This window comes from Falco rusticolus, chromosome 3 (assembly GCF_015220075.1).
Source record: "Falco rusticolus isolate bFalRus1 chromosome 3, bFalRus1.pri, whole genome shotgun sequence".
Classification (NCBI taxonomy): Eukaryota; Metazoa; Chordata; class Aves; order Falconiformes; family Falconidae; genus Falco; species Falco rusticolus.
In genome coordinates, this window is record NC_051189.1 from 32,335,555 (window position 1) to 32,360,235 (window position 24,681).

A 24,681-nucleotide genomic window follows, 5' to 3' on the forward strand; every position below is an offset into this window, starting at 1 on the left:
AAAGACACAGGCAATCCTCTTAAATTAGGATCCTAAATTTCCAGCAGTCTCCCAGTAAGGTGTGTCACAAGATGGGTCTCTAAGAGCTTCAATAACCAACCACCATTAGTAGCACTAACATTCCATTTAACTACACGTTAGAGTACTAAATTGTGCTGAATTTGCTTGAAATAGTATGCAAATATACATTATCCAAAGAGTAGAAAGAATAAAATTCTGGTCTGGCATACAGCAACATAAGCCACTAAAAATCCCATTGAAACTCACTGAAAATCAATAAAAGGATGAACACTGATTTTAATAAACATTGGATCAGACTCTCAGAGAAAGCACAGGGTCCAGCACCCTGCAGCCCATCCGTGTTCAGCCCACGCCATGCAGGGAGCTCCAGGCAGCAGCTGAAGATTTCCTCTTGCCAGGGGTAGCTTTGGCTGTAGCAGTAACTCTGCAGCACCTCACACCCCACCAATGTGAAGATATTATGGGGTTGTGGCAGGTGGGCAAGAGGAGCTGCTTTTCCAGGCATGAGTTAGGTCATCCCTGAGGCTCTTCTAAATCTCGCAGTTAGGCAGGTGTTTGCCTGCAAAATACAAGAAAAAAACCCACAGTTAGGCATTATGCTGGAAAAGATAGGACTAAATTCAAGAATGTTGCATGGTTTCTTTTTTTTTTTCTTCTTGGTTTCCTAGTTGGTCTATAGTATTGCAGAGTATCAAACAAACCCCATCCACCTCAGGTGCTTTTCCTGGTGGCACTGATACATCGACACCCCAGAACAACCTTTCATGCATATGTAGCATTAACATGTTGTTGGATTCCTTCAAACAAGAAAGCCCTTCCCTCATGCCTGGAGCCACAGGCTGTCATGCTGCCTGCCCTTTGGAATTGCTGGGCCAGAGGGAGATGCCAGGCCAGTGCTGCCCACAACATCTGTGCTGGGCATCCATACGGTCCTTGAAGGAAGGCAGCTGCAATGTGAAGAACAAAATGTTCTGATGGCTCAAAGGATCTTGCAGGGTGGGAAGACGTGGCAAAGCATGGTTGCATGGACTTTGGGCCTTCTAATGTTGAGAAATCTGTTGCTGAGCATTGCCTTGTCATCATTACATTGCTCCTTGGACAGCTATGGATGAGACTGTAAGGGTATAAAATAGGTTAAAAAGAAATTAATTAGTCCCTGACTTCATGTGTCAGAAGGTTAAGGGTTGGGATATGCTGCAATCTGAATTTACAAGTGGCTCACTAATTTGCATTTTATATTAAAATACATTTTACATCCTTAGAATTATTTTGGACAATTCTGTCTGGTGCATGAAAAAAAACATTTCTATGTAGTGCTGCCTTTGAAAAACAGTGAAGGTTTATGTAAATCACTATTTACATAATATAATTCCTGTGCAAATAGTGGCTTTACATAATGACTACATAAGCTAAGGTCAACTTAAGGTAGAGTGTGCACTTCAGTGCTGCATTTTCTTTCTCATTTTTAAAGAATACGAATACTGATTGACACGTAGATAAAGAAAAAGTAAGCAATAAATTGTTCTGTAGTATTATTCAAATATTCTGAAAAGACATGTTCCTCCACCCACGGCCAGCCATACTTGCTGGCAGTCGCACAAAACTGAAGCCGCCTTCTAGAGCCCAGCGCTACTTCCATAAATTCTGCCACAGCCCAGACCAGGTACCAACACTGTTACAGTTGTTCCTGTTGTTCTGTCTGGGTTATATGTCAGGAATAAGCTTGAGGATCTTCTTTTAGTACCTGGACCAAATATTTACCTGAGAAAAAGTCTTCCCCAGGTTTTAGTTTCCTAGGATCGTTTTATGAAGCACCAGCCCTTACCTATCATCTGGTCTGTGCATCTGTCACCATCAAGACTGACATTAGCAGGACTTTGTACTTGTACAGATGTTTGCACTTGTTCAGAATTAACAACATCTACATCCTTTTTCCCGTGTGAAAGACTGTGTCTATTGGCTTTAAAATATTTCATACTTACATGGTTGGGCTCAAGATGAAAGGCAACCCTGCTTTTTGTATTTACTTAATACTTTTTGTATTTACTTAACATCTAAAAATTTGGTTAAAACCTTATCCATCCTTCCAGTTACAATGTTTTTCAGATATGTGTTTTAATAAAGGAGTGAAGGAGAATGTAAGAGACACCTTCTCCATATCTGACAATCATGAAAAGGTTATAATTAAAATCACTTGTTTCAAAATGCTTCTTCCTGCGATGGTTCTGTACAGGAAGGCAGGACTGTAGCAAGCGATAACAGCCAAGGACCAACATTTCCTTCTACAACTTTCAAGAATGATTGTGCTGCTAATCAGAACTAAGCATCAAAAGGGAAAGAAGATGCTGATAAAGGAACTCCAGCCACACCTCAGGATCACACATGAATTTGGCCTTTCAGAAGAGAGGTGAGACAACAGTCCCTGCCTTTGGTGTATCTTCTGAAGGTGGACTGAGAATAACCGAGTAAATAACTGCTCTTGTCCTTGCAGAGATTTATGTTGTTCATGTTCATGTCTCATTTGAAAGTTCTTATCTTTGAGTCTCTTTTGGTGTCTGGTCATCAAAATCAAGTTGGTGATTCTTCACAGGATGCTGAAATATTGGCGCTTTCTGACTGAGAAGTACTTACCTTGTTATTTCTTGCTTTTATTTCAGGGATATTTTAGGTTGTGTTGCTATTATAATTGGGCTATTTGAATTCTACACATCTTGAGAAACCCTTCAGATACCATAGCTAGGTGCTCTTGAGAGAGTGAAAACAGAAGTCTGGTAGTCAGAACAGGGAAGTCTCAGAAAGCCCACATACAAAAAATAATTAATGAAAAGCATTTGAAGAACAGCTACGAACAACAAATGTTTTCAAAGGAAATTGTAGTCACTTAGATTCTGGGTCAAGTTCCCAGCTGGCTTCAGTGTAGCATTTCTGACTTCTGCCAGATATGGATCTGGCTCATATTTTGTAAGGAGAACTTCAAGTAGCTCTAACTAAAATGAATGACAAGGCTTCGGCTTCTCAGTGAAGTAATTCATTAATCAATGTGTATATATGCATATCACCATACATATAATTTCTGAAAATATGAAGAACTTTGTCCTTGTATAAAGCCCTCTAGAGTCATTGGAAAAATTGGCACAGACTTCATTGAGTTATGGATCACATCCTGTATATATCTGCATTTTGAAATCTTTTTCCAGTGCTTCCTCTTTCAATGGAAATTAATAGCTTCTTGGAATTGAAATGACCAGTTTCTGATTTAGTTTTGCATAAGAAGCGGAGTCCAGTGGGATTAAATATGAATGCTGGCTTGGTAATTCATTAATCATGAAAATATGGTGTGCAGTTAGTTATATAAGTGATTATTTTTGCATGGAAATGTCTGCTACTTTTATGCCTGTGCAGGATCACTTCAAGTGCAGCAGGGAGAACATACAAACCCACTCACCTTGATACACTGTTTTACAAAGAAGGCACAAAGATGCATAAATGCTCTGTAGACATTAGTGATTTTGTAGATGCTAGCATAATGAGAGGTCAGTGCGTCCAGGTATCCTTACAATTATATATGTTCCTGGAGGTGAGAGGCAGCATATTTTGAAAGTTCTTCTTTCAAACCCTCCTGGCCACATACGACCTATGTAAAATATTTTATTTGGAGAATTTTTGAAGATGTAAACATTGCAGCTCCTGTTCATTTAAAAGTCTGAGCAGTTAGATGAGCAAGGTTGGGCTGGCTCCAAACAGCTCTGAATTCTTCTCTCCCATTCAGCTACAGACTTCTGGGTCAGGGAAAAGTAACAGGCACAAGATTTGATGTGCCATTGGAAAGCGGTATGCAGCAAGGAGCAAATCAGCCTAAGATGCAAGTCACAGGACTGTTGAAACAGGTTCGGTACTCAGTTTCCACTCATGCAGCCTGGCTGGAAGCTGAAATTCTGCACTGGATGGAGTAATTCAATACACTTGGCAAATATAAGAAGTTGCCTCACTAGCACAGACCTCTTCTATCTAAAAATGATGGAAATGCCAGTTTCACCTTTGTCTCCTTCCACTGTCCTTGCGTCACTGGTACCCCATTGTCTTTTCCAAGTACAAAGGATAATCCCAGGCTCAGTTCACTGTGCTTCTGCTTGTGAAGGCCAGAGCTCTGTGATGTCCCTGCTCCTTATAAAAATAAGCCTCATGAAGCCTCTTTTTTCTTGTCATCATTGCTATGTATGGAAATGCATTAGTTTCCAATTTTTATTTTTAAAACAAGATGTAGACAGATTACAGGAGTTTCAGGATATGGCTCGCATTGAAGTGTACTACCCTGAGAAAGCGATGCGTGAAAAACAGTTCCTAGATGGGAAACTGACTCAGTCGTGGTTTTTCATTTATTTTGTACATGGTGAAACACAAAGTCTGATCGTAAGAAATTATTTAAAATTCCTTCAGTCCTTTTGCAAGTGTATAATGGCATTTGTGGCTGTAAAACTATTCTGAACATTTTCCACCAATACAAATATTTTGAAGTGAAGGGATTAATGATCAGATTCTTGTGTCTTTCATTTTAGCTGCTGTTTTGTTCAGCAGCTCCCAAAACACCGACCAATATGATGCATCTCTTGAAGAGCTCACAGCCAAACAGCAGCAACAGAATGACAGAAAGCTGCACATAACAGGTGGAGAAACAGGAGAATGGAAAGATGGAGGGAATCAAGTATAAGGTCTCATGATTACTTAATCGCTATGCCCACATCTTGTTCCATAATGCATACAAGATTTCAGCCACCCAATCTACTGAAATCCCTCTCAGGACATGTCAGCCTTTAACTAAGCATCCACCTCTCATCCTGCTGGGTTATCCACCTCCCTTGGCATTTCGCTGTCTTCTGTTCTGCATTATCCCATTGGGTTTTTATCCTCATGCTATTATGTGAGTCTTAACGTATTATTGTCCTACTGTTGCTTGTGTCAATCACTTAGCACAAGGAGATTCTGGGGTTTCCCAGCTGTTCTCATCCCCCATCCTTACTATACTACCTACAGTATTTGGCAAAGTCCTGTCAGCCGATCATCTTTGCCACTGAACCATGCTAACTCAATGTAACGTGTGAGGGATAGATGTTGCCAGAAAAAGGCAGTTTCAGTGCTTCAGAGTACCCAGGTAGCCCTAAAGACTAAAATAAGACATTCCAAAAGGGTCTTGATCATTAGAATACTGTTACCCCATGGCAGAAGGAAGATTTCTGGTAACTTGCTGTGTCCCCTCCCACCAACCCACTGCTGTAGCAGGGTGCGTTTCCAAAGCTGGTCTGCCAAAAAACACTCTTGTCCAGCCAGAAGTGTCCCTCACACCCCCGCGCTGGGAGAGAATGAGCTCACTAATGAAGCCTCCCATACTTATCTGCTGGGATGAAATTACCTGCTAGGGCAGTATATTTAAATGTGCCATGCCTGTTCCCATGCTGTCTCAATATGGATATCTCAGCATCCCCTGGTACCTCAGTGGGAATAGCGGGGTTACAGGGGTGCAGAGCTTCAAAGGTTAAGCCTCCGCAGAGCTGTCTGCAGGTCTGGCCTGGGGATGGAGCAGTGAAAAATGGCCCCCTTGCACCCTATGTGGTGTCCCATGTGGCTTTCTTGTACCACGACATCCTGCAGAGCTACTAGCCCATGCTCTGACATCCGGGACCCTTTCCCAGACGGAAACCCGATGGCTAAACTGGGAAACTGTGCTTGCTCCAGTTCCCCCAGGTCTCATGGGCACACTCCCCCCCAGCGAAGGACCCGCAATAACTCCTGGCTCACCCCGCGCTGCCCCCTCCTCTCGGGGGCCTCCAGCCGGCACCCCCCAACCCCCGCTCCCGCCCACGGTTAGAGGTGCCCGTCCCCGGAGGGCTCAGCCGCGGGGGCCGGGGGGTGCCCCGGGCGGGGTGCCCCGGGCAGGGCGCCGCCGGGCTGGCCCAGCCCCGGAGCCGCCGGTGGGAGACCCCGGCCCCCCCGCGTAGGGCGGGAAGGCCTCGGCGGGGCCGGCTGGGAGGGTGGGCAGCGCCGGGGGGAGGGGCCCGTCCGGGCGGCCCCATAAATAGCCCTCGGCGGGGCGGCGGCGGGAGGAGCCGTCGGAGCCGTCGCCGCAGCCGCCGCAGCCGCCGCAGCCGCCGCAGCCGTCGCCGCCGCCGCAGCCGTCGCCGCGGGGCAGAGTCAGCACCGCGGACAGCGCCCCTCCGCGCCCCTCCGCGCCCCGCCGCTCCCCGCCGCTCCCCGCCGCGCCGCCCCGCGCCCCCACCATGACGGCGGAGACCCACCTGCAGGGCGTGGAGATCTCGGCCGCCCAGTTCTTCGAGATCTGGCACCACTACGACTCCGACGGTGACTCCTTGCCCCCCCGGGGCGGCGGGGGCGCGGGGGGCGGCGGGGGACAGACCCACGGGAGGCTGGGGGGGACCCCACCGCTCCCGGCCCCGGCCCCCACCCCGCTCCGCGCCCGCCGCCCCGCAGCCGGGGGGCGCAGCCCGGCGTCGTCAGGGGCTGGGGCCGGAGCCGGGCGAGGCGCGCAGGGAGCCGCGCCGCCGGGAGGGCGCAGACGGCTCGGAGGCGTCCCTGCCAGCGCCGAAGAGCGAAGGGAGTTTGCAGGGGGCAGTGACAGCACCCCTAACTCTTTCTGTTGTAGGCAATGGGTACATGGATGGGAAGGAGCTACAAAACTTCATCCAGGAGCTGCAGCAGGCGCGGAAGAAGGCAGGCTTGGTAGGTTGATGTTTCACCCCACTTTTCCATCTCCGCCGGGAAAGAAGAGTTTTCCTGAGCAAACTCCGGTGCCCCACTTCCTTCTGTCCTCTGTTGCCATCCCATGGCTCATTCTCTTGCTCAGCAGGCAAAGGGGAGTAGCTCGGTTAGAAAGCGGCAGGTTGCAAATGAAATAAACCACCGGCTTTGGAAAAGTGAGGCCAGGGTCCACCTCCCCGGAGGGCAGGTCCCCCCTCGCATCTTGGCAGGCTACAAGTTGATCCTTCTGGCAGTGCTTAAAAAGAAAAGTCAAGAAATGCATGGATGTTATCTTTTTGGCTTGGATGGGACCTTATGCCATTGCAGTTAATCTTACCTGATCCAGATGTGCGCTGATGCTAAAAAAAAAAAAAAAAAAAAAAAAAAAGAGAGAGGAAAGAAAGAAAAAACCAACACTTCAAGTTAGTTGGACTCTTAATTTCATACCTAATGGGCAGTATGGGCTGAAATGCATTTCTGCCCCTTGGTGGTCACTGAATAGATCTGCAGATGACTGCTAACCACTTCTTGCCCTTCACCAGTGTTACGCACTAGGAGTACCAGTACCAAATCCTGGTGGTTTAAATTGTTCAGAGACAGTAAAGTTTTTGGCAATGTTGTCAAAACAGTTCTGTGTATGAGTTATTAAAGCACTGATGATAAATTTCCTCCAAACTATACCTCCATGGGGAAAGAACAGAGAGAAAGAAAGAAAAAGAAAAAAAAGAAAGAAATATTCCATGTAAAGATTTGAGTTAAAATAGAAGTGAACCTTTTTAACAATTGTCTTCAAAATAATCAGTTTTTAACACAAGCCACTTACCTTCAAACTCCAATATATAACCTAACGTAATCAATTTATGCTAAAAGACTTGTGAAGTAACAGAAAACAAAATTATAATTTAACTGGATGGCATGTGTGCATGGGGGAAACAGATTAATACTTCATATAAGAATACCTTCAAACTGAGCAATAGCTTTTGAATAATTAACTTTGCTTTAAAGTTGCTGTATATTTTAGAATAACATGTAGAAAAAGAAGAATCTTAATTTATTTTGTGGAAAATTGTATACTGTTATTAATGGTATAAGCACAAACTTCACACATCTGAAAATCTGTCTCCCAGCAATGCCTCTGATGTTACTGCAGTCCAGGTACCAGTTAATTCTTCCTAGTGCAGTTGGTGTAGGCACTCATTTTCATAAGTGTAAGTTTAAACTCTTTAAAAACAAACAAACAAACCCAAACTCAAAAAAACCATGAAATTGGGAAAGGAGTATGTTTTTAGAAGGAAAAAAAAATTATTTTTTTTTCCCACAGAAAACGTTAAACACAACTTCAATTCCTTTCAAGTATTGCAACAAAACAAATCTCTCTTCTATACTGAAGTGCAGGAAACTGATGTCCATTAAAAAGAAGATATTAAAGCTTGTGTGTATTAGTATGAATGGCATTCTTAGTAGAAATGCTGATATATTATTCAGTAGTTAAAAAAATAATTAGAAGCTCAATGAAAAAAATATTTATTGTTTTAAGATCAGATTCTTTTCTCTCTCAAAGCAAGTGGGCATCTCTTCTTAAAACAGAGCCTGCTCAAAGTAACACAGAAAAGCCTTGCAGGATTATTCTTATCTGCTACAAATTTCATAATTTATGCCCTTTTTTAAAATAACCTCTGACTGTATCTCACACATCATTTTAAAATGTTCAGGTGTTTAATTAAGTTTTGTTTTCCCATTTTTCTGATTCAAACCTATCTTTGGAGTATTCTGCTGAAAAGAGCTATCTACAGTTGCAACATGAAATTCACTACTTGGTCTGTTGGCTCTGAGGCATGGATATATGTCATCTAAGGTGTCAAATCGAAGCTGATTCTTGGATTTGAAGGCTCATTTGCCAAACAAGCATCTCATTAGTTCATGCCTTGTCTCACGGGATGCTAATTCAGTAGCTTTGAATGTCTTTTTTTTGCCAGAAGGGACACATTGAGAAGCTAGTATAGGTTATATGTCATTTCCTCGCTGTCCTTCTTTTAACACCCCAAAGCTTCTTTGTCATCATTAGCTTCTGCATTTCAGGTCACTCTCCTGCTCACTATTTTTGAAATATTCAATTATGCATTCTTCATAGCTGGATTTTACATCAGTCATGCCATATGTATTAAAGAATCACATCGATTCTGTCATCCAATAGGATGGTTTAACATTTCCCAATATTCTTCCCAACTACAGAACCGTTCTAATTATGTTTTAATTCTAATCGTTTTATTAATCTACTCAGTAAGCCCATACTTTCACAGTTGCTTTTTCTCAGACGGAGCAGTAGCACGCAGCCTGATTCATGCTAGCCCCAAAGGGTGGATTTGTACTTGGAGGGTTTAGGGCTTGGGCTTTTCTGCGGTAACACTGTCTTTTTGTTTCATGCATTATGGTAGACACTGAATTGATCTGATATACCTTCAGGCATGTTGAAAGAACTGCCTCTTTTCTAAAGATAAAAGCGATATAAGTATATAAACATAGCTTCCATTTACTGCGCCCCATGTTCATGCAATACTTTCTCTATTATATGCCAATTGCCAAAAGAAACTGTGGGGTGTAAGTGACTAACATGGAGGTTGATTAAGGGTCAATAGGTGGATCTTGGCTGAGCTATTCCACATCTGTTGCTCACTTTCTCTGCATATAGAGATGATTACAATATATCTCCACAGAAAAATGTGATTTAATAGATGTTTATGAATAGGGTCATGTAGGTGTTTCTGTAGTGCCATCTATCCTTACGTTTTCAAATCATATCAAAAAAAGCTGGTTTTCTACAGCTACACTTGGCTGGACAAGTGTCTTAAATTTTTAAAGGGGAGACTGAGGTGTGAAGGGTTAGTTTCTTAATTTCTATCACTGAGCACTGCATCTGTATCAAGTTTAGGAGCAGACGTGGTTAAATTTATGCAAGTTTTCTTGACTAAAAACATTTATTTGAATAACATAACTTGAATAACTTATCAAGCAGCTCAAAAGCAGGTGAAATAAATACAAAAAAACCCTCACAACCCTTTCTGAATAATGTACTATAGGACAAACATCCTGTTTCCTTTAACCTGTAATTAGCTGTGCCTCCTTCAATGGCTGGACATTGTCTGGCACTGCAGAGCTGCTGTTGGAAAGATTAGTAAAATATTTAACCAGGACTAATTAAAATCCAGGTGTCTAAATTCTCCATTCTATCTGCTAAGCAAACTTGTCTGCACTTTGGGATCATTAGATGAAAGGTGACATTGAAGTGCATTGTATTAATAACCACATCTCTAATTAAAGCCATGGCTTAATTACTAACCTGCCATGGATGACTTTGACAGAAATAGGATACTAGGCCATGCTTGTATCAGCTACAAAGAACTGACATTTTAGTTAGCTTTGGTAGTTGAAATTTGGGACAAACTACAATGGACTTTGTACAGCTGAGATTCCCTGTGTCTCCAGCGAGAGAATGGATCCCTTAGGTCCCATATAATCAGATCTATTATAGCAACTAAACTTCTAATTTCCAGACTGCTGTATCTCCATCTATAAACATAGTGTTGTCCATTGTTTTAATATAACTGTAGTCCTGATTCTTCCTGCACCGTTTTATTAACTCACACCTATAAGAAATACAGAGAAAGTTAAAAGTTTGATCAGTATCGAAGGCTGATGGCAGCTCATATCAAAGCAAGGCAAGGTAAGTTGAAGTGCAAAACTAAATACTTAGATATTCACCCCAAAGCTGGCACCTTTGCCGTAGCCTAGAGCAGGGACAGCCTTTAGAGAACAGACGTACAGTAGGGAGCATAATTTATATGAAGAACAATTATGCTGGCTTTACTTTGCCAGATTTAAGGTACTGCTCAAAGTTTTCTCCCTCCTAAATCCTCCCCTCTACATTTCAGCAGTGACATTTTGACTCTGTTTCTATGATAACCAAATACTAAACAGTGAAAAATGTATCGTGATGAGCTCTTTCAGGGCTAAAATAGCATCCATTGTTGAGGAAAAATCCACTCAAAAATGTGGAAAGGCTATTTTGGTGTTCAGCTATATTATACTGAAATGTTCTTATTTTGAAAGATTTTGTACTGCCTTCAAGTTGCTAATTTAAAAATGAAAAATGAGAAAATTGACTAATAATTGCCTATGAACTTCACCGTCATCCTCTTAAACAAAGGAGCTGTTATACACATCTTTCAACACATCTGTCTTCAAAATTTTTTTCATTCTGTAAACTAAAATAAGAGTTCTAAGTATTTAGAAGCCAATCATTCACACTGACTATAATGTAATGCCTCAGGAAGTAAAATTTATCACAATTACATTATTCATGTTAAAAAAATACTGTTTCATTTAAACTTGAGGAATCTAGCTGCAATAAGTGTGAGCACTTCATTAAATGTAGTATATTATTTGGCGACTAATAGAATATTCAAGTAAATTTACGTATGTTCCTCTGGATCTTTAAGTAATGATTCTCTCATTGTGACTTTGTAGGATTTAACACCTGAAATGAAAGCTTTTGTGGACCAATATGGAAAGACTGCTGATGGAAAAATAGGAATAGTTGAGGTAAGACAGTTACTTTATAACAAAAGACTGACATGTTGTAGAAAATACATTTAGCACAAAACAATGTAAACATGATATGTAAATATTTTGGATTTTTCAATTTCACAGAAAATTTCTTCTGCTGTCTTAAAATCTTTAGTATTTTTTTCATTAAAGAAATTTTTTCATTAACAAAAAGAAGGTATTCCTTACCCCTCTCCAGACATTTCACTAGACTTCATTTAACTCTGTGCACCCTTTGTTCAGTATAATAAGCACCAACAGTGATAGAGTTTTCCTGGAAAGCAGAAAAGAGCTCTATTTTAGAAATTTAGTTTGTGAAAGGTAATGTGATTTATTTCTACATATGATTTTGAAGTAATGCTCTGTCACAACCCCTATAGTGAGTATAACATATAAGTGAACATTTAAATGTTAATGGTAGTTGTGATCCAGTTTGTGAAAGATCAGGATTTCTTATTAATTCCTTTCTTGAACTTTAACAGAACTTCAGGCAGAAAATTCCCCTGTTCCTTACTCCCACTTTTCTAAAGAACGTAAAAATAACCAACTCCTTCTGCACCTACAGCTGCTCAACAATTGTGTAATTTAGGAAACTTGCTAGGAAGGGGGGAACCACTGTGTTTTCTCTCGCTTTCACTCTTCAATGCTGCAAGTCAAAAAAGTTTGCTAGGTTACAGCTGGAGAAGCCACTTTTTCAAGCTTAAATCTACAACTCATTTATGTCACTCTGAGTGCAGTGAGACTGCAGTTTTATTATTAAATGCTATTATTATTTTTTTTTTCTGATAATAAGAGAAGTGACCTAGAGAGATAATTAAGAAACAACTGGAAACAAGCCAGGTCTGCAAAATTTCTACAGTGACCAACTTTCAGTCAGTAGCAAATTTTAAAATAGAGGACTGCACAGAATCTGTAAAAGTCAATAGGAAGTATTACCGTTGATACAATAAATCATTTTAGGGCATCTTTTCTCCTCTGTCATGTGTCTGAATTGCATATACTTGTTTAAATGCATATGTAATGACGACAAAACTACAATCGAAATATGAGCAGTGTGTTTCACTTGCAGCTATAACTGATTTTAAAAATGCACCTTTTGACAATATGTAGCACTGATCAAATAGTTCTGCGTTTTAAAAAGAATTAAGTGTTTATTTGGACTAACAGACTGTTTGGTTTGGGACTAAAAAATGCTTCTTCATTTGGTATTGAAGAATCCTATTTAATTTATTATTTTTAAATATGTGTAATAGCAAGCACTGGGATGCAAGAAAAATGTATAGACAGTGGCTGAAAAAGACTGGGCTTCCTCACTTAGAAAAGATAACTGGAAGTTTTACCTTTCAAATTCTGTTTCTGATTCTGTTATTGACTTAATGGTTAAAGGTGAGAAAACTCAAGAGGGCCTGATATGGTACGGTGCTCACCACACCCAGTGAGGTGCCAAGCATGCTCAGCATCCACGGAAGCCACTGAATGGTGACAGTACTCAGTTCAGTGACTGAAGGGACTTTCTCCCTTAATATAGCAGTCTCCTAACCAAATAGCTATATTTTATTTCACTTACATCAGCACGGAGCTTCATTTTGAAAGTGCTGATGGGACTCAGATAAAACATGTTGTACATGCAGTTGATATTTGAATTTGATTCTCCTTCCTTATAAACAAAAATGTCCAGTAATTCCAGATTGTTCCCATTTACATAGTACATAAAATAGTTTTTTTCTGAAAAAGTGTATGAATATTGTTTAAAAAAAACCTTAACGTAAAACCATTCAGACTCCCAGCCATCATAATGAATACCTCAGCATCTGACGGAAAATGTCCTTGCAAATAATGAGTTTACAGGAAAGATCTGTTGACTGAGACAAAGAGGAGCCCTGGGTGGCTTCACAGAGGAAGGAGCGGATTTTCAGCTCAGATTGTCGATTCTGTCTTTGCAAACACACTGCAGTTAGTTCACTAGCTTTTATCCAGTGCACTCCAGCTAAAGGCTCAGTCTGACCTGTCCACTTGCTTGTCGTTGTGTAAGGCACCTGTAATTCATCTTTTGTACTCATTCAGGCAAATGGTTCACTGAAACGTGGATATGAAACCCAAGGTTTTGAAACTCAGGACTGCAGTAATTCCACATTCAAATTATTTGAAGCTCACTGCTGCTGTAAAAATAACTACTTATTAGCCTAAAATATTCTTTGTACTCCCATTCTCTATTGCAGGATTTTAAAAAGAAAATTCACTGTATTAGGTGAAAGGAATTTTAAATAGCATTAAATAGAAACAGATTTCATTACAGAGTGATTTCTAGAAAATAGTTCTGATATTGTTTTGAGTACTGGGAGTATTTTTTTCACTAGGTAACCTATAAAGAGGTATCTCGGCCTGCAACTGAACAGAGAGGAGTCAAGCCAGTCTCTGGCTTTGTGGTTGTCCTCTATAACTCCCAATGCAGAAACAGCCAACCTTCCTCATAAAAGCAGCATAGCTCATGGAAACACTCACTGAACCACTACTGCTGCCACAGATGAACTTGCAGCGGTCTGCACTCTTCTTCAAACATGGGTCACAGGGTCCCCCTATACTTACTTTCACAAAGAAGTCATTAGAAATTGCACCAGGTTTCCATCTTTCCTCTGTGGTGCTATAACTGGGACTTGGAAGCTGATTGAGTTTTGACACAATCTCCTCATCCCTTAATGATGCAGAGTTTTCCACAAAAAGCAGTGTAATGCTATTCGATGCATACGCTTGGAGAACTGGGCTTCCCTTTAGCGATATTATTTCTATTACGCTAAAGGATACGAAAGAAAGAAATCTCAAAACACAATTTTTGGCATTAGTCTGAGCTAATATTGGATATTGAGCTACTACATCTTTGTAACGTAAAAGCCTGTGCTTGCCCTGGGGATTTACAAAGGGTGAGAGGTATAGCTTAAAATAGGCTAATTTTCTTCCAGAGGTAATAGGTTCTGTACCTCTAATACAGTTTGGTACTGCTAGTAAGCTGTTAATAATTCTTTGGAAAGTTACTATTTTACATTTACCCTTGTACCTTGTACTATTTTACAGTGTCCTTGAAAAATTCACCAGTTACAGAGAGCCCATGAATGACACCTTATTTGTCATTTCCACACGTGTAAACCCTTTCCCATTGTCATAATTAGCCTCTTCCTCCAGACTCTGCTTATTATTATAATCAGTTCTTCCATTCAACATTTGTTGTTGAGTAGGAATGTACTCTAAAAATCGTAACTCCCCTGTTGTGGGAGCAATAAATAAATTTTTCCATAAATCGGTACTAAGTTACACACTTTTAACTATTGCGTACATATGAACATGTACTTACTCAAATGTGTATATGCTATTTATAACTGAGTTGGTTTTGAAAGCTGCTGACAAACCCATATTGTTTAAGTTGGTTGGGTTTGGTGCTCAGCCATTTAGCAAAGGCACTTGGAGTGCTCTGATGGGCCCAACAGCCTGCCATCAGCTGCACCATTTCTATAAGGAGCGTGCCTTGATGTGTCTTTTCAGTTGTACAAACACTTAAAGAATATAACTGATTCCTTGCACTGGTAATTTTAGAGAAACAAGAGATCTGTCTCCACACTCTTGTGCCTGTAGGGTGAGAGGGAGAGCTGAACTCACCTACAGCACCGCTGGAACCCAAGTAAAAAGCCTGAGCAATTAGGCAATAACATTGAAATAGACAGAATGAGGGATGTAAGGGTGTGAACTGAATGCAGAGAAACAAAAATTTGGATCAAAATTTTAAGATGGGGCTCCAGGAAGTCTGCAGATCTCATTTTTCGTGAAAGAATGCAGCTAAGAAATCCATCCTTCTCCATTTTCTCATCCTAGTAAGCACAGCTGGCCTATTCTTCAAGTAAAAATTTTTCTTTAATCAAAACACATTTCATACATTTTGAGGACAGAAAAAAATATTGGGCTTTTGTTAAAAACAAGTCATGATTTTACATTAAATTATACAGCATACTCTCCATCTTCTACATTTGTCACTTGCCAAAATTGAGTTATAGTAAATGAACATTTTCAATAATCAGTACAATAATGTCTGATTTTAAAAAAGCCTTTTGTAGAGCAGAGGCACTGGAAGAACCACGCCTGACTTTGTAGGGCTAAAAGCCCTTTTGATTTCTTTCTGGTATTTATAGCTCTTCTTGAACACATCTCTGTGCCTGACAGATGATGACTGTTTGCCATCCCCTCACCCTCCCCACTTGTTTTTTTTACTCCTGGCTTTTCCATATATTTTTCTGTTTACCTTACATGTGTTGTTCTTCATGTCAGTGTTCCTCTCACTTGTTCCTCAGTATCTGCCACAGGATCTTCTTAATTCGTGGTCCTTCACACTTACCCTCTGAACATCCCCGCATTACGCTTTCTCTTTGTGCCAATTGCAAGGCTCTCACCATAGAACCTAACTGCACGGGTGAATTTTTCCCCTTTTTCCCCAGCTACCCCTTAGGGAAAGTGATGTCTCACTCCCTTCTCTCAGAACTAAACTCTGTTTGACCTTGATGAATATGGCAAAGCCGCAAGCCAGAAGCCTTTCAGAGGCATCTTCCAAACATTTGAGCTAAGAGGATGAAGCTGCCTATGGGGCCACAATAAGGCAGTATAAGCACAAAGAATCTCACAGTCTTTTAAAAAGCTTCATGCTCTTTTCCAGGCTCAGCTGGCCTAATGAATAATCAAAATTTAATCTTTCTTAAATTCTGTTACAGCTTGCTCAGATATTACCGACGGAAGAGAATTTCCTGTTGTTCTTCAGATGCCAGCAGCTAAAGTCAAGTGAAGACTTCATGCAGGTACAGTAGGAAAAGTCACCTTTTGTAAAATTATCCAAGACCTGCTTGCCATAAATATATCATTAATGCATTCACGTTCTGATTGCAGACATGGAGAAAATACGACAGCGACCACAGTGGCTTCATTGATTCTGAGGAACTCAAGGTAAGCTGATATTTATGAGTAGGCACAAGATGAGAGCAGGCATTGGATGACAGCCTGTGCTGCTATCTGTTTCTTCAGATACCCACCAAATGCATGTTTTTGCATTTCAAACATGACCGAAAAGCAATGTGATTTGCTGATGTTTTTATCACCAGTAAATTATTTAAACTGAAACTCTAATCTGATCAATGTTTTTTAAAACATGTTTTAATTCAGATCAATGTTTGTCTCAAGTGACTCAGCATTGCAGGTACTGTAACTTAGAAATAAGAAAGATTAAGAAAGCAAGATAGGCCTGTGAAAGCTATGCTGTTCTTTTTTTTGGTATATTAGGGAGGAGAGCTGTTTTTTTCTTTTTTCTTTATTCTTTTTTTTTCCCCTAAGGACATCACTACCATCAACCACTATGCTGCTGGACAGATCGTGCTCTCTCAAGTATAATGTAATCCTCGTTTCCACTGTAATACTGTTAGGCTAACACAAATAGAACTCTGTTCCCCCTGCTTGGTTAAATTGGTGGGATTTTGGTGTCAGCTTTAATATGCACAAATAAGAACAGAATTGAGATAATTCAATTAGCCATCTCAGCCCTGAAGATTTAAAACACCTTAAATCTGCAATGATTTACCTCTCTAGTCATAAAACTAACAGCAATTTGTAGATCTTGAATTACAGTCACAGAATCACAGAGTGGTTGGCAGGGACCTCTGGAGGACATCTTGTCCAACCCCCCTGGTCAAGCAGGGCCACCTAAAGCCAGTTGCCCAAAACAATATCCACAGGGCTTTTGAATATCTCCAAGGATGAAGACTCACAACATTCCCAGACAACCTGTGCCAGTGCCTGGTCACCCTCACAGTGAAAATGTGTTTCCTGATGTTCAGAGGGAACCTCCTGTGTTTCAAGTTTGTTCCCACTGTCTCTGGACCTGTCACTGGGCACCAGCCTGGCTCCATCCACTTTGCACACTCTCCTGAAGTATTTATATACATTGACGAGGTGCCCCAAGCCTCGTCTTCTTCAGGCTGAACAGTCCCAGCTCTCCCAGCCTTTCCTCAGAGGAGATGCTCATATGCAAGACCTTCTGACTAGAAAGGTGCTTTTTTCCACAGTTCAACTGCATTTGATACATTACTGTAGCTTTTAATTCAGAAGAATCAAAACAATTCCTAGAGAAAGACCTAGCAGTGTTTATCCATCTCTTTTAGACTATTTTGCCCATATATGTGCTAAAGAACTAAATAAGCTTTATTAACTAAAGCTCTGGGAGATCAAACTGTCTGAAACCCTTACAGTTCTTCTGTTCAGAGGAGGAATCTACATCAGACAATTCACACCTTTTTTCCTTTTCTCTTCCTCTTTGAGTTTGGTATCTGTGTGACATTGCTGAGGATCCTACCTGAAGGTACCCCTCAGGCAGATGAGCTTAGTCTGCTGGCTGGTCACAGCCAGTCAGTGTACCTAAAGTCTGCAGGATCAGGAGAGGCCATGCATGTAGCACTTGAGAACTCTCCAGCTGTTAGACAATGCCTTAAGGACTGTTGCCAGCTGCTATAATTTAAAGTAAACCTAAAAAGGCAGGGCTGATTGAGGACCAGCTGAAGAATAAAGACGTTTAAACTGCATCCCTAGTGGTCCCTTCTCTCTTGTGCTGTGAAATTTTGTCCATCTCAGAAAAACAGGCCATCTTAACATATTGAACATAAGACATAAATATCCAGTTTTACTTGTAGATCAGTATTTCTTGACAAGCCCAAACATTTTAAGTATTTGCTATGTGAGGAGTACACCCACTCAAAATGTTGTAAGAGAAATTAAAGCTGGAAATCAGGAATACTTTCTAACAATAGAAACAGCGGTCGAATATGTTGTCTAAGGGGGAGGCAGACTCTCCATCACGGCCTGTATTTAGGAAAGGTTTGGCAATAGCTCAGATCAGACAGTAACTCAGGAAGTTTAGATACAGATGATCCTTTCTTGAGACATGGAGACAGACTGGATAGCCATTCAATGTCCTTTCCAGTTCTATTTTCCACCAAAGCACACAAGATCAAACATGTCTCCATAATGTCCATTTACAACATTTCAGCCATGCTCTTTGTATACACACCACCAGGAAGGCCCTCCAGCATGGATGGAGGGGGCAAAACTAGAAGAACTACAGTGGGTATTAGTCGTGTGACTGTTGACATGGTTGCATTCAAGCTCAAGAAAGTCATCTATGTACAAATAGATTTTCTTACAAGCTACCCCATTTTATATCTTGAAATGTGGGCCAAGATTCCACAAAGATAATGACACTCCAACTGATGACACTAATTAGGTACTTCATTGAGCACTGACAGGCATACAGACATCTCAGTTCTTGTAACACCCTTGTTAAGTAAATTGATATCTTTCTTTTTTAATGTCACAGAGCTAGTACAGAAATTTAAACCACTGAATAGGTGGAAACAATCTCATTTTTTAAAGTAATAATGGCTGATGTTTCAAGTCCTGTGACAGTATATCAAATTCTCATTCAATAAAATGCAATGAAACTGGCTGCACACATTTAAAATAGAAGGTAGAAAGGAGCAATGTAGCTTAACGTTCACTTCTAGCATCAGGTACTGCCACAGGCAAGAAGAAAACTTGATTAATCATTGATCTTTTCTGTAAAATTGTACCTATGTTGCAAGAAGTGATTAGGCATCCTCGTTTTCAAGGAGACTCAAGGTTAATTAGTTTAGTTTACTGATAGAGCTGATTAGGAAGCAGTACACTTGAAAGCCAAACCATTTTTTCCAAAATCACAATACAACAAATGGCATACAATGCAGAAAGTTTTATGAGTCACTTTTTCCAAATAAAACGGCAATATACTTGAATTGATCAAAAGAAACTGTTATATTCTTAGCTGTTAATTACTGCTTTTCATACTTACTTGGAACTTCAGCAGTAAATACTAAAGTGAGAGTAAAATAGTATTTCCCGTTACTTTAATCTGAAGTTAGCATGTCAAGCATTTTATACCGTAAATAAAAAATGACCTATTATTTTTCTATTTATTTTAACAGAGTTTCTTGAAAGATTTATTACAGAAAGCAAATAAGCAGATTGAAGACTCAAAGCTAACAGAATACACAGAAATAATGGTAAGATTATTTACAGACATTATTTCATCAAGACTGGATTAATCCAACTCAATTTATCTTTAGTTGCTGGAAGGCTCCAAACGACTTGGAGTCCACCAGGTCCTAATCAGGCTAACTATGTCATTGCAACAGGTAGATGACCAAGGCATCTAGCCTTGCAAGTACTTCTGCAGCTACAGAGTTTTGATGGGAAGTTTTCAGTGCTGCTTGAAAAAAAACGGTCAGGAATTTTGAATCTTCTTGGCACTTAAATGATATTAGATAGACCAAACCATAGAATTTTCCCATTCTGCTTCCTTGTGCCATTAGTTGCAAAGCTTAAGTTCACAAGAGAAAAACTGTACCTGTCATTAATACATTATTACATTTAGATCAAATTAATTTGGGTTTACTTTCTACGTTTTGCCTTCTTACAGTGCTGCAGTGTCTGCCTCTTGTCTTAAAAGCCATCAAGCCATCACATGGTGGCTTCTTACCAGATTTACAAGCATCTCACTCTTTCCTTCTCCCTCTCTTCAAGAAGGAGAAATCGATGTTTCAGATAAAACACCAGAACAAAGCTGTCGTTTCCCTGGCCTTAATTCAGCCTGTCCTTGGGGCACTCCTTCCATCCCACTGCTATGGTGCTCCATGGTAAGGACCAGTATGGGCTTCTGAGTGGACATTTCAAGAAAAAAAAGGCTCAGAATCCTTGTCTTCAGGAAATGTGTAACACTACATTTTTTGTTTTGCTAGCTTGGTTTCATCCTAAAATATTTTTAGCAATCAAAAATGTGCCAAGTAAACACACTAGTCCTCAAACTGGTCTGAGAATGGCTGATCAAAACTTGTGGTTTTCCCGGAAAAAGCCTGCTGGTTTGTTGTACCAGTATAAACCATTTACCTAGAATTGTCACTGTTTATTCACTGGTGAAAATAAGACATATCCTTTTCATTCAGGGAGCGTTTTGACCTTCATCTTAAAGCATGCTCTACATTCTGGCCTCTGCAGAGAGATCCAATGACAAAGAATTAACAGCAATAAGAAAAAAAAATAAATAAGGCTGGCTCTCCCATAATCTCCTCAGAAACTAGAAAAGACTACTAGAAAACATACGGTCCTGAGCAGCTGCAGGCAGGCACAGCCAGGCACTAACGACCCATCAAAATACAAAGTATGTTGACTTCACAGCTGGCACTGCGTACCTCCCCCAAATGCAAATCTCCTTTCATGGAAAATGCATGCAAGGCAGATGCTTTTATGCAAGGAAAGGAAGCGTTCAAAGGAACCAAGGTGTTGTGCAGAAATAAATGTTTATAGAATTGGCGTCTCTTCTGGTCTCCTTTGCCATTTATCATGTATTAACCAAGTGAAATTAAGTCTTTTTTCATGGCATTAATTCTGTCTTTAAAAGGATATACACTTTTCTCAGCACAGGATGTCGTTTTTCCTCTTATCTAAAAATTACTTCTAAAATTACTGTGATTGAAAGAGATGGGATGGAGTGTGGGTGGTGGTGTTTTCAGTACAATGCCTAACAATGTTTGCTGCTTTTGTGACTCTTTTATACAGCACAGGCAAAATAATACTTGAAAGTAGAAAAATAGAACTATACAGATGTAAAAACTGGGAGAGGAAGTCCCACGCAAGTGCACTATCTCCATCTGCTTCTAATAACCAGTATAAACTGTTTGTGCTTCTCAAGCAGCAGAGGCTCATCTTTTCAAGGCCTCAAAGGAACACACTTTAACACAATAGGGTGATTAAAAATGATCAGAAATAGCATTTACTTGTTTTGTCCAATTACATTAATATACTTATTCTTATAATTTAATTATGATTATTTGGAGAGATTTAATTTCCCGTTTTCATACCATCAACAAAATGAGATCATCTATAGCATCTGTTCACTCTTTCCTTGAAATATATCACAGAAACAGAATGTGATCTTTACTTAAATATTTAGACCTAGCAGTTAATTGAATTAAACGTCTATTATCTTCTGACTATGCAATTTAATGCCTGGGATTCTATTGCACTTTACCCAACTGTTGTTTCACCTTTAAGAATAGACAATAATGATGCTATTATCAAATCATGACATGAAGTCAAAAGTAAAATGTTATCACGTCAAGACTCCTCTCATTTATAATTAACTACATGAGCATTTTTCATACGGAACATTCATCCCTGCAGGCTGGTTAAGACCAACCTTAGAGTAGGTTAATCAGAATTGCTCGTCTGGCTTCTTATGAGGCTTTTGCAGTAGAATCAATCACTATAAATTACTTCATCAGTACTTTAAATAAATGCATTACACAGCAAATGTGAAGATTAAAACCTGGAGCCATAATTTCGGCATGAAGTAAAGGCTATATTTCATTGAATTTAAGTTTTCCAAAGAAGTGTTTACTTCATTATGTTGATTAATTTTGATTAGTAATGTAGAATTATATGTTCTTTCAGCTTAGGATGTTTGATGCAAACAATGATGGGAAGTTGGAGCTTACTGAACTGGCCAGGTATGTCTTCTGACTCTTTGCATAACAAGTATCATGTACCAAGCACTGTTACGGAAGGAGTTAAATATTTTGACCTTTCTTTTTCCTCTCCAAAGGCTACTCCCAGTGCAGGAAAATTTTCTTATTAAATTTCAGGTATGAATATTCACATTCTTAAGGTAACTTGTTACCATCATACATAACTGGTGTAATTAACGGATGTGTTTTCCTTTTGGCATTTAGGGTGTCAAAATGTGTGCAAAAGAATTCAATAAAGCCTTTGAGATGTATGATCAAGTAAGTCTTTCAAAAACCTTTTTAATTGTGTAGTCTGATGGCATTTATTTTCTGAGTTTGTGGAAAATTAGCCACAACCTCTGAAATGAAAAATAAATGTTTAAAATTATCTTTAATGTTATTTTTCAGGATGGTAATGGCTATATAGATGAAAATGAACTTGATGCACTACTGAAGGATCTCTGTGAGAAGAACAAAAAGGTAATCCTAAAGGCCTTTTGGAGATTAGATTTAATGTGGATTTTAAGGACATGTTAATCCACCCTATTAAGATAAATATAGAGCTTCTAAGTCGTAATTCCTGAAGTCAAAGTACACGTAAAATTCTCGGCAGAAGTCACAACTTTGTAAATTCTGAACTAGGGGAGTTGTGATTGTATAGCAACACTCTTTAAATCTTGCTTCTGAGACATCTATAGCTATCAGCTATTTAACATGGCTATAAGATGGATAACACACAAATGCATAAGCAATATTTATAATGTATTACTGTCAGACAGTCAGTCTGAGAATATCCCCCCCCTTTTTTTTTTTTTTGTCATTTTCTGCCTTGGAAGCAAACTTGTTCATGCTGGTAAAGCATTATCTGTTCTTTAAATAGGAATTAGACATTAACAACCTTGCGACATACAAGAAAAGCATCATGGCCTTGTCTGATGGAGGAAAGCTTTACCGAGCAGAACTGGCTCTTATTCTCTGTGCTGAGGAAAACTAGAACTCTTCTATCATGTCCACTTAACTAGTGATGTACTCATCTACACAATAACTGTGCACTATAAGGGAGTAGGCTGTATTTTTAAACTGCATATAGAAAATTAGCCAGGATGTGTGGCACATTCCTTTCAGTTTGTTTCTATACTGTTTGTAATGTACAGTTTTTGTAACAATAAGATTGATAAAGAGATTGTTTATGTTTGGGCCAGTCTGTATATTCAAAAAGAAACTAAAATATGTCGGGGTTGGTTTTGGTTTTGCTTTCATAAACACAGCTGGGAAAAAAATTAAACCTGCTGACATTGCTGTGGTCATCATATCCTTTGACACTTGCAACATTTCTTGTTGAACTACGTAACAAAAAGGTCTACAGATATCTTTCCCCGTTACAAGCGTGGGTTTTTTAAATGCAAAATATGAATTCAGATGAAACATGATCTAGGTCTGAAACAGGAAAGAGAGATGCTGGCATGCCTGATTTCCAAAAATTAACAAGGCACTAGGAAATATTTTCAGTTGTCAAACCGCCCACTTACAGGTCTGTGCTCTCTGCAGTTTTTCAATTACTCTTCTCATTATGAACTCATAGCATATAGACAAAGCATTTATCCGGGATAGATCTCCACGCAGTAGCTGACAAAAATGTAGTGTTTTCAATCTAGCTGTTTAACTTTACTGAATTTAAACACAGGCACTTCAGAAATAAATGCCTTTAATCTGTCTTGGAATCCTGGCTAAATGACAGGTAGTATAGTTAATACACAGATTAACATATGATATTATAAGTGTACCTTTCATGACTATTGCTGTGTCAGAGAATATGACAATCCATTTTCTAAACTATTTTCACATTTTGCAGGTTATAACTATTCTAGTAAATTGCTGTTTTTACATCATATTCTGTGTAATCTATAATTAAATTTAATAACCTAAGATTGTTGGTGTCTACTTTGTCTATCTCCTGGATTTTTTTTCTGTACCATGTAAGGGACAAAAAAACTATTTAAAAACCATGTGCCTCCTCAGATCTTACACTGAATTACTAATCTATAACAGTTAAATTAAAATTTAACACTAAATGAAACAAAAGGTCTAGTACAGATTTTATACCAATCTAGTAATTTAGTTTACATGGACTCAGCTTTTTATTATGCTTGAGAGGTATTTTTAAAATGGGAACCATACTATGGAAACAGCCTTGTCTTCTTGCATCTTTATTTTTTTGGCTTGGCTCCCTTTTTACTTTACACTGGTTTTATGCCAGGCAACTCCACTAATGTCCAGGCCATTGCTCCCAGTATGTACTGGTGTCGGAAGGAAATTGGGCTGTGTCTTAAAGCCAAAAAATCTATGTTGCTTCCACGTACAACTGTTTCAGAAGCAATTCCAGGTTAGCAGAAGAGCTATATACAACTTCTCAGATGCATCTCTGTGTCTTACGTAAGCAGAAGCAAATGCATTTTATTTGAAACGTGTCTCAAACAACGAGGCTCAGATTCTTGAAGATTATTGTCACTGAATTCCCACTGAAATGAATCTTTGAATTCTTCAGGTGAACTCAGGCAACTAAATGCCATTTTAGGAATGGCCTAATGGCCTTGGGATCTCTCTAGTCTGAGCCTTGGGAAGTTAAGGAGTAGATGGTGCCAGATGGGTCTTGCTGAACCCCCTTCCCCCTCAAATAAAAAAAAAAAAACCAAAA

General features: G+C 39.6%; 1 protein-coding gene across 1 annotated transcript; it reads left to right on the forward strand.

The window, feature by feature from the left end:
- Nucleotides 1-6,152: 6,152 nt before the first annotated feature.
- On the forward strand, nucleotides 6,153-24,681 carry CALB1 (calbindin 1). Its single transcript, XM_037381999.1, has 11 exons — nucleotides 6,153-6,375; nucleotides 6,677-6,753; nucleotides 11,296-11,370; nucleotides 16,122-16,205; nucleotides 16,294-16,350; nucleotides 19,410-19,487; nucleotides 21,934-21,989; nucleotides 22,085-22,124; nucleotides 22,212-22,265; nucleotides 22,395-22,466; nucleotides 22,867-24,681. The coding sequence occupies exons 1-11, from the start codon at nucleotides 6,294-6,296 to the stop codon at nucleotides 22,978-22,980; spliced, it is 789 nt and encodes a 262-aa protein (XP_037237896.1). The 5' UTR covers nucleotides 6,153-6,293; the 3' UTR covers nucleotides 22,981-24,681.